This window comes from Austrofundulus limnaeus, unplaced genomic scaffold, assembly GCF_001266775.1.
Source record: "Austrofundulus limnaeus strain Quisiro unplaced genomic scaffold, Austrofundulus_limnaeus-1.0 Scaffold414, whole genome shotgun sequence".
Taxonomy (NCBI): Eukaryota; Metazoa; Chordata; class Actinopteri; order Cyprinodontiformes; family Rivulidae; genus Austrofundulus; species Austrofundulus limnaeus.
In genome coordinates, this window is record NW_013952816.1 from 232,743 (window position 1) to 243,506 (window position 10,764).

Below are 10,764 nucleotides of genomic sequence, written 5' to 3' on the forward strand. Positions count from 1 at the left end.
CATACATACATACATACATACATACATACATACATACATACATACATACATACATACATACATACATACATACAAAAGCATCTTTTACTAAATATTCGGATTGAAATGTTTTCAAAAATATAAAAATACACAATTTTTTTTCAGTTGAACAAGGCCTCCCAAATTTACCCATGGAGTATTCTCCCAGCAGGTAGTCTTTAGTGTCCGTTTTGCTGCCGTGTACGGTCCTCAGAGCGCTGAACAGAGGTCTCCATCCTGACAGAATCTGAGGGGAACACATCTCCACCAGCTCTCCAATCGATGTCACCACCTGTAGGGAGGCAAACCTGTTAGTGGATAAAACTCAAGAGAAATTCCTTGAGTTGTGCTGAATTTGCTGGTACCTGGTCCTGTACATCCTCATCACAGAGCTCCAGCTGCATGATGTGCTCGAAAGGTCTGAAAAGCACCTCATTGAAGTGGAAGTGTGGAAGCTCCACCCAGCTCATCAGCACCTCCGTCAGGACATCGTGGATGAAGGAAACAGCTTTCTGAGAAACGTGGCGCTCTTTGTGACATGCAGCCTGGGGAAGACAAGTATTGGTGGTTCTTACTAATATACCAGAGGTAAAGTATGTTAAACTTAATCTAAGCGTATAGTAAAAACATAAAAAAAACTTTGTACATAACGTCATCTGCCACCACTTGGTTCTGTTTGTGCTCACGTGTCTATCTGTTAGAAAAAAACTCATGAACCGCTATACAAAATTAATGTAAACGCTTAAAGGTCCTTTTATAAGCAAACTATCACAGATTAATTAGATATTAGATGTACTGAGTAATTAAACATTCTCTACCTCCACCAGATGAGGCGCCACCACGCTCCAGGCCCTCATCATGTGCAGCAGGGGTCGGTTCTTGTTCCTGACGATTCGCAGCATGGCCTCACCGAGTCGGAAAAGATGCATTGCGCTGCGCCGCTCTAATGTGGACTTGGCTTCTCCTGCAGGACCACAAAGAAAGTTCTGTTCCACATTCACACAAGTCTTTATTAATAATAATTTATTATGAGTAGTGGTGAAACTGCAATGCCTCTACTGTCTGTGGTTGAATTGTTTACTCGTGTAGAAGAATCTATAGATCTAAAAACTACAGTAGAAAAAGGCGGCACAGGTGGGTAATAATAGACAGTATGATGGCGGTACAGAAAGAGGATCACGATGAAAAGACATTAAAACAGACCTAAGCTTTTAACAGTTAACTACAGGGCAGCAAAGCAGCAGTGAAACGCTAACATCTGAAATGCTAACACAGTGGAGTTGTAATTATGTCCTCTGCAGATGGATGGACAAGTGTCAGAAAGTCAGTTTGTGTGGCAGGTTGATGCCTCATATATCTCATATTCAGTGACCACTTTGTGCTACAGCCAACTTTGTATAATTTGTTGTTAGTTTTCCTATCAGAAAGTCTTTTTATGGAAGTAGGCACCATCAGTTATGCTAACGTTAGCTATTGTGTTAAATGCCATCATAGAAAATCACTGAATTATTTGTCTTCTGTTTTTATTTATTTTTTTATTTGTTCTTCTTTTTTGTCAAAGCCTTACTTGAACTTTTCAACTACTTTTATGCACTTGAATGTCCCTTCAACCAGTTATTATTTAGTTTATTTTAAACTTGCAAAGCTACATTAGATCAAAAACAGTACACAGTTGGAATATTCCTAGACCTGAAGAAAGCGTTTGATACCATAAATCACAACATTTTAATAAAAAAACTACAACGTCATGGTATCAGGGGCATTGTGTTGAGATGGGTGAAGAGTTATTTTAGTGACAGGAAGCAGTTTGTGAAGATGGGTGTTCACTGCTCTTCATGTTTGGACATTACTTGTGGTGTCCCCCAGGGGTCTGTATTGGGTCCTAAGTTATTTATTTTGTACATTAATGATTTATGTAAGGTATCAGTCTTTGAAATACGTCTTATTTGCTGATGATAAAAAACTATTTTCTCAGGTAATAAGTTGAAATTGTTAGAACATAGGATAGATACAGAGCTAAAGAAAATTAAAAATTGGTTTGACATGAATAAATTATCATTGAACTTAAGCAAAATGAAATTCATTATTTTTGGGTTCGGCAGGGCTAAACTAGAATTACAAGTTCATTTAGAGGGGCTTCAAATTGAAAGGGTGACTGAAATTAATTTTCTTGGGAGTAATAATTGATGAAAAAATAAGCTGGAAATCTCATATCAGACATGTACAAGCCAAAGTGTCAAGGGGAATTGCAATATTATGATTATGATTAACAAACAGAAACTTAATGAAAGTTAATGTACTTTAAATTAGAGGTGATATAAACACACAGTAGAAGTGTGTGCATATGTGTGTGTGTGTGCGTGCGTGCGTGCATGCGTGCGTGCGTGTGTGTGTACCTGGCATTGCCAGTGAATAGTCTCCAGTTTCTGTAACAGAGTCAAACAGCTGATACTGAGAAGCTTTCCTGAGCTGCCGCAAGAAACGAACCAGTCCGACCAGGTTCAGCTTTGTAGCTGCTTCTTCAAACAACCTGAAACACAAAATCATTACCATCATATTAAAATGTGTGATACAAATACTGATACTATATAACCCTAATTTATAACATTTTAAGCATGTAGTCCTGCTTCTGCTATAGGCGCTAATGCACCCCCATACCATCAGGGAGGCAGGCTTTTGAAGTGTGTGCTGTCAGAAGCTGGATGCTTCTCTGTACTTCAGATGATGCAGTGTTTGGTTTCCAAAAAGACTTTTGATTTGTCTAACACAACAGTTTTCCACTTTATTTTCTGATCATTATAAATGAGCTTAAGCAGAGAAAATGGCAGCATTTCTTGATTATGTTCACATGTATTTTTTTTATTTATTTGATAGGACTTTAAACAGTATTTGTGTATAGAATGGTAAATTGTGTTTACAGACAATGCAGTGCAGTCCACGGAACTTTAGACTGATTTTACAAAAATCTTTAAATGTGTGTCACAATGCTATTCTCACCTAAATGTGTGTAAATGAAAGTGTTGTGAGTTTGATTTGAAACAATGAAATGGTAAACAATCCCTGATGTGTTTCACTGAACGTTGTGTGTAGACAGAATAAAGACCCACAGCTGAAATTCAGTGATGTTGCCCTTTAAGCTGCACTCAGAGCTAGCCCCGCTCGATGTTTACTATGTTCTGGCACCAAATTCAGCTTGTAAATGTGTTCAGTCCATCTGTTCCAAAAGATCAGAGAGAATGTTTTTATTCCCTCCTAAAGCAGCCTGAATAAGTGGTTGCATAAGAGATCATCCTCAGAATGAGCACACAGACGTATAAAGCCTGTATTTAGTTGTGTGTGTGTGTGTGTGTGTGTGTGTGTATTAGAAAAGTCTGAACAAATGCTCACTAACACAAACATACTGTTTGTATTTGTCCATGTGACTGAAGAACACCGCGTGAAACATCAGACAGCTCTTAGAACAATCTGACCCAATCGCTTAAAAAATTTGGGAGGAATTTAAAATAAGTAGACGTTCAAGTCAGAGGCACATTATTACACACAGATAGCTCGGCTGCCATCTTGTGATTATAAAAACAAACATCAGCAGCTTTTTATGAGTGGCAGCTGTTAGAGATATGTGGAACTAAAAGATTTTGTCACTTTTCTTATTTTCATTTCAAAGTGAAATCGTTTATAAATGCATTTTTATTATTAACGTTATTATTTCAAGTTAGCCCCTGAAAGCATGAAACATTTCAGAGTTGAAAATTCTTGAAGAGAGCTCCAATCCAAGGTGGTTTGATGCACTTTGCAATAATAAGAGAAAAGAAGTAGAAATAGAAGACTTTTTGTGTTTTCTTTTCTTTCAGTCTACGTTGTCCCTCCCTGGTTGTATATGTGCCTGTTTTTGTTCCTAAAGCTATAGCGTGATTATTTTAAAGTGATGTTCTGTCTAATAGTAATTAATAGCTAGTATGACCAGTCGACAAAGTGCCTTTATTCTTATTACGCACTTCTGTCCTTAAACAACACCTTAATGATTGTGACACCAACAACTGAGCTCTGGGTTTTAAGAAAGGGTTTGAAATGTTTGTCCAGGCTAGGCTAAATGCTAACCAAACAAGGACTTGTTTTATATTTGTTTTAGGCTGAAAAAAAAAACCCACGTTTTTCTCAGAAATATCCTAATGGTGTTAAAATTGGTACACAAGCCAATATTAAACCTCTATAATTTTTACTTGATACCATTTGTTTAGTTTGTTATTTCCTTATGGGAGAACACAATACTACACAAATAGATGTATGCTCAGCATTAAAGCTGATTACGTTGAAGCTTCTGAATGTATCAATCTGCTTGTAGTCCAGCAAACCACTTAACCAGAGAAACACTGGAGTTTTAAACTTACAATATATTAAGAATTGACAAGTCATTTTAACCAAACCTTTGAAGTGGTCACCTTGAGTTGGAATAAAAAAAATTAAAAAATAACATTTTGCAGGATATTTCATTCTAGAAATGTTCCCCATTAGTGCTCCAGCATGATGACTGATGCAGGAATTAGATATTCTTGGTTTGAGTAGAGTTGAAATGGTTTTAATCATTCAGGAGATGTTTTCTGGATGTTTCTCCCTCAGTGTGGACTCAGTCCCACCTGTCAGCCTGTGTGGACAGAGTGCACACAGCCTTGGCAGCACTGGTCCCGGTCATCAGACTGCCGCTCTTCAGGTCCAAACCTCGGCCGCCCCTGCTGCTCTCCCTCAGCAGCTCTTTGATGGACAGAGGCTGGATGACTGGCTGGCTCAGGCTGAACTCTGCAGTATCTGGGCTGGGCTCGCAGCTCAGCTCCAGGCCCTGGTCGATGGCGGCAGCCTGCTGGCTCTGCTGGGTGATTGTGGTCAGTGAGGAAGGCTGAGTGGAGCCATCGCTGAAGTGGCTGTGCTCCAAGGAGCTGATGTACTCCGTCACCCTGATACAGATTTGCAAAATGAGCCACGTCTGAATGTGTTTTTACGTTTTTGCGACAGGGCCAGACTACATGCTCTGCTGTACGTGTGTACCTGAAAACATGTGGCCAGCAGTCGTGGTTGTGGCTGCCCATCTCTAACCCCACGTTAAGAATGGCATCCATACACAAGACGTGAGCCGTGTGGAGACGGACTCCCTGAGGACGGCTGATCTGCTCCAGACGCTGCTCAACACGCTGCTTCACTGCAAACAAAAACAAATGTCTCTACATACAAACACACTTCTAACATTAAATGTCTAGCATTTGAAGCATGATGAAGATGTAGCTGTTTTGGTCAGAGAGTTTGTGTTGGAGATGAGTTAGCTCAAATCTTATTACCGTATTTTTCAGACTATAAGCCGCAACTTTATTCCTGAACTTTGAACCATGCGGCTTATAGTCCGGTGCGACTTATACATGGATTTTTTTCTTCAGTCACCAGGGGGCTCTTATGCTCCATTTGCTTCAACCACTCGCTTCAAAAAAAAGAAGAAAAAAGCGATCCTTCCAGAGCCGACTGTTGTACCAGGAAGCAGTGATTTAAAGATAGTCAATTGCCAAAAACTCACAAAAAGGGATAAAACAGACATTTTTCACGGTGGAATCTGACTGATAAAAACTTTGGAGCTTAATCCAGGACCAGTTCGTGGATAAAAGTCGAGTGAAGAGCCGCGGACCTTTTTTTTCCCGCATTGCACTCTCCGGGGAAGGAATCCCATGCAGTGACGTATGCTGGAGCGGGAGGGCTTTCCCAGCAGCTAGGCTCTGGGTTTCTCGGGGGAACTATGAAAGGTCAGTGCGAAAACAAACGCCGAACAATCACGTGACGGCGCGTCGACCGGTCGACAGCCGAGCGACCATTCTGCCAGCTTAGCCAGAGGTGTAGCGCCATTTTGTTTTAGCTAGTAGCAGACACGACACGACGGATCTTCGACAGACACGATATTGGACAGTATGTGGGCCCACATCATGGATTCGGTGAAAGCAGCCATCAAGAAAACAAACTCAATTCCTGCTGTTATTCCTGGAGGTACAACAAAGTTTTTGCAACCCCTGGACATCAGTGTGAATCGAGCATTTAAAGCAGCACTCAGGGCTGAATGGGAGGCTTGGATGACTGACGGGGATAAATCATTCACAAAAACTGGCTGAATGTGAAGAGCGTCATTTCCTGATGTCTGCCAGTGGATACTAACAGTGTGGAGCAGAATCAATGAGTCCACCATCACCAATGGGTTCTGAAAGGCTGGACTGCTACGTGAAGAGGACACCACAGCTTCAGAGCCAGCATTACCCCGGGAGGACAACAGATACCGCTGTGTGACGCAGCTTTTCTCAGCTTGTTTAACTCCGACACTGAAGAGGAGGACTTCAATGGTTTCAGTGCGCCGGAGGACGATGAATGAGACGTTTTGTTGGACCAGAAACTGTTAAAGAAAACTACCAAAATAAGGTCAGTTAAATGAACCGTATTCCTCCGAACTTTAATTCCTAAAGGTTTGCTTTTTATGTTTTGATGTTGAATTCACTTTTTTGACGACAATTTTGGGTGTATTATTTTTTTATGTTGGGGGTGCGGCTTATGGTAAATGGTAAATGGTACTGAACTTATACAGCGCTTTTTCAAGTCCCTCCGGACCCCAAAGCACTTTACACTAACAGACATTCACCCATTCACACTCACATTCACACACTGATGATGGCAAACTACACTGTAGCCACAGCTGCCCTGGGGCACACTGACAGAGGTGGGGCTGCCATGCATTGGCGCCACCGGACCCTCTGACCACCATCAGTAGGCAAGGTGGGTGAAGTGTCTTGCCCAAGGACACAACGACTGAGACGGCTGGACGGGAGATCGAACCAGTGACCTTCTGGTTCCAGGACGACTCCCCTAACCACACCGCCACAGCCGCCCCCTTATAATCCGGTGCGGTTTATATGTTAATGTTCGCAGGTTTTTTTTTTAAATGGCAGGTGCGGCTTATAGTCCGAAAAATACGGTATATCAAATTTTAACTCAGAGTTATATCAGCTTTTGTGTTGACTCTTGTGAATTAGACATGACAGAAAGTCTGATTAAGCATATAGATATTTTTTAAAAGGACAAACTATAAATTTACAAAGTTCAACGCCAAGATTTTGCACAATCAGCATTTCTAACATGTCTTGATGCTCAGCGATAAACACACCAAATAAAAATATAGGTAAATGTGTGTAAAAAAAGGACTGAATTATTATTAGCTATTCTGTTTTCAGATTTTTTTGCAAATCAGTTAACTGTGGCAGCCATCTTGAAATGATCTGGCTCCAAAAATAATAGCTTCATTTAATTGACAACAAGACTGCTTTTATTCTGAACTCCAGTGTAATGTTTTTGAAGGGCCAATATTATGTGCTTCTCAGGCATATAGTTCAATTCTTTACCATAATAAAGTAACTATGTCACCTTCAGTTGTTATGAAAATGCTGTTTGTATGTATAAATCAAAAAAAAATTGACTTTTACTGTTTTGAAACAAATCTACCCATAGTATTACCACCTGACTCTTTCCTTGATCAATTATTACTATCAAAAAACTAACTTGACTTTATAAAGTTGTTTATATGCTGGGCTTCTAAATAACTACATGTAATACTTGAATCCATCAGTTTAGATTATAATCCTGTGAGACCAACAAGGATCAGCTAACACTTATGGATGAGTTGCTGAATCAACATATAAATGTGCTTCTACTGAACAAAATAATTGTAATTATTTAAATTGTGAACACAGCATCCCTGCTTCAACACTAAAGAGCTTCTAGGCTGTAAAGATGTTAGCAAAGCTCAATGTGAACATTCAAACAACGATGTTGATTTTTGATGTCTTGGTAGTTTTTCCAACACACCACTAGATGTCAATAAAGTTTCATTTTGAATAAAATTGAACTTCTCTAAACAGAATTAGACACTATTTGTGAATAAAAAATTTGAGTTGAAACTATTTTCTAATCATCTTTTTTCATCTGTCAAGTTTTGAACCATGAAACTTTGTGCAAAGTTGATACAATCAACACAGTCTGTTTCTTGGAGCTCTTAGTACCTTGTGTGATGGCGTCTCCCATCTCTCCCGCCTCCTTCTCATCCTTCTCCTGCACACAGGAAGCAGCTGCCATCTGGGCTAAAGCCGATGCACAGTTGGCAGCAACACCTGGAAAAACCCAGAAACAAAATAAATAATAATAAAAAAAAACATCAAACAGATTGAGTTTCATTCATTTTTCCCAGTGTTTTGTTTGCATTTAGAGGGGCTTTCTGCTCTGGACAAATGTATCACTCTGACTATGGACACGTCTTAACTTCCAACATGACCTTATTGTTTCAACAAGAAATATTTTTTGAAAGCTGGAACCTAAAGGAAACATAATTTTAAACAACTAATATTCCTGACACATAGTGCACCATAGAATGAGAGTGCTTAGAAGAGGAAACTGTCATCACAATACTCCTTTAGCACATTACGAAGCACGAATGAAACATTTTGATTAGATGGCGAAATGCCACCGCAGTTATCGTTCCTGCAAAAACCGGAACTGAGAGGAAATGTAATTTGAAGGAACGAGGTGATGATGGCGAGTTGTAATGTTGATGTGTGGTTTCAGAAAATTGTGGACAACCAATGGACAAAATGTGCAAAGTGTGCCGCGGATCCGAGGGGATGTCATTGTGAAGAAACTGTCATCAAAAGATGGCCACAGATTGTTGGTGTTTGTGGCACTGCTGACGATAGCATTTGTGCTGTCATACATACAGTACATGCATCCATTCTGATTTGTTGCACTGGCCAGCTTCTCATCTGTCCAGTAGCATCCTCTTTTGTTGCGGGAGGTCGTTCTCTCTTTTGTCTGTTTTGAATATCCAAGATGTGGTGTAGAAACGTAATGCACAGAGTACGGATCATTAATTGCCATGCCAGAAACAAAATGCTGATTACACACTTTACCGTTTTTCCTCTGAGTGAAGTTGTGATGGCGAAGTGCATTGAGCAACAGCTTTTTTCTTGTAGCAGCTTTGCTCGACTTTCCTAGAGGAATTAGGTAAAAAGAGCAAGCTTCTCCTTTATATTTTACTCGGTCATGTTGCCTCGAACAATTTTACATGCTACAAAAGTCACTTTTCACCATTGCTGTCATTGTAAAAAAATGTAAACAAATCAACTCATACAGTGAATGATCCCCTTTACTTCCGGTGAATGTGTGAAAACTTCCTGTGCGCATGTGTTATGACCAAAATGTGCAAAAGAAGTATTGTTATTAGTTCGGTTAGAAACCTTAATGGACCATGGCTTCACTGTTATGGAAAAAACCTTAATGCAAAGTAAGAAAAAACAAATATAAAATAAAAATAAGCACAGAAAGAGAAAATGGGGGGTTAAACCTGTAAAGCCTCTCCGTTTGTGATGTTCTATGATGCTCAGTCAGAAATCATTGACAACAGCACTACAGGTGCAAAAGGAACATGGGGCGAAGCTGTACTTTTTTGGTCAAAAATAATAAATAAACAAGAACAAAAATAATAGAATTGGTTTCATCAATTCATCAGTCTTCTTTCTGACTCTTATTGTTCAGCAAAGTTTCCTGTAGAAACTCATCCAACTGCTCGCTTTACATTTCCTGTTTTGTCATTTAGAGCCACAAGATGGTGAAATTAGAGATCAAACAAGCTAAATGAGGATGATCACAGCAGGAAGCAGCACCCCTCGCTGTGTTTGAGTGTTTTCACACAGCACGACCCATCAGTGATGGATGCAACTCCGGTTTCTGCAAACTGAGACTTCACTACACTGTGAACAGGGAACATCTACTGTAAAGGAATCAGAGATGGTTTGTGTGAAACTACTCTAGTCGGATAAAAGCAAAATCCCATTTGTTGTCACCAACTTGACCTGCCATGTTTGGAGGAAGACAAATAAAAAGTATGATCCCAAAAACTATGACGGACTTGCAACCTGTCCAGGGTGTACCCCGCCCCCGCACAGTGACTGCTGGATATGGACCCTGTGACCCTGAAAGGAAGGAGCAGGTAAAAGATAATGGATAATGAAATGATCCAACAAACACCATCCCGAAAGTTAAACAGGTGGGTTTGAGGGGGTTTCTCTGCTAAGAGTATAAAATGCTTTCACTTCATTGAGAGGCCAATGGATGTAGCCATATAATCTTTAACAAAACCCTTTTTTTACTCAGATAGATAAGACAATAAAGCAGTATGACAATATCCACTCACATATAACAAATCAAGCCAGGATTAAGATGCCTTCTGGCCATCTCAGTGAGAAATCTGAATGTCAATCAGATCGCTACTGGTGAATTTTTGGCTTGCCAAACAAGGTAGCAACAGAGCTGTAACAGGTGACATGGGAGAAGGTGAGCTGGCTTTGCAGACCAGGGATTTGATGAAATTTTTGAAAACCTAAACAACAATACAAAGAATCATCATCATGGAGAATAATGATGATGATTAATGAATTCATTCATCATGTTTTGAAAATAGTATGAGGGAGATATCCTACAGCAGGGGTCACCAAACTTTTTGAGACTGAGAGCTACTTTTGGAGTACCGAGTAACACGAAGAGCTACGTCTTCGATACAAACATAAATTGGCATGACTCACCTTTATATATATATATATACACTCACCGGCCACTTTATTAGGTACACCACACTAGTAACGGGTTGGACCCCCTTTTGCCTTCAGAACTGCCTCAATTCTTCGT

At 39.9% G+C, this 10,764-nt stretch overlaps 1 protein-coding gene across 3 annotated transcripts in view; it reads right to left on the bottom strand.

The window, feature by feature from the left end:
* arfgef3 (ARFGEF family member 3) overlaps positions 1-10,764 on the bottom strand; it is a gene marked incomplete in the record, with an annotated part of 88,961 nt that overhangs the window by 30,316 nt on the left and 47,881 nt on the right. For all 3 annotated transcript variants that reach the window (XM_014024250.1, XM_014024249.1, XM_014024251.1), the window contains 7 exon segments: positions 169-310; positions 384-563; positions 837-982; positions 2,415-2,548; positions 4,653-4,967; positions 5,059-5,209; positions 8,091-8,198. In XM_014024250.1, coding sequence (XP_013879704.1) covers positions 169-310; positions 384-563; positions 837-982; positions 2,415-2,548; positions 4,653-4,967; positions 5,059-5,209; positions 8,091-8,198 — 1,176 coding nt within the window.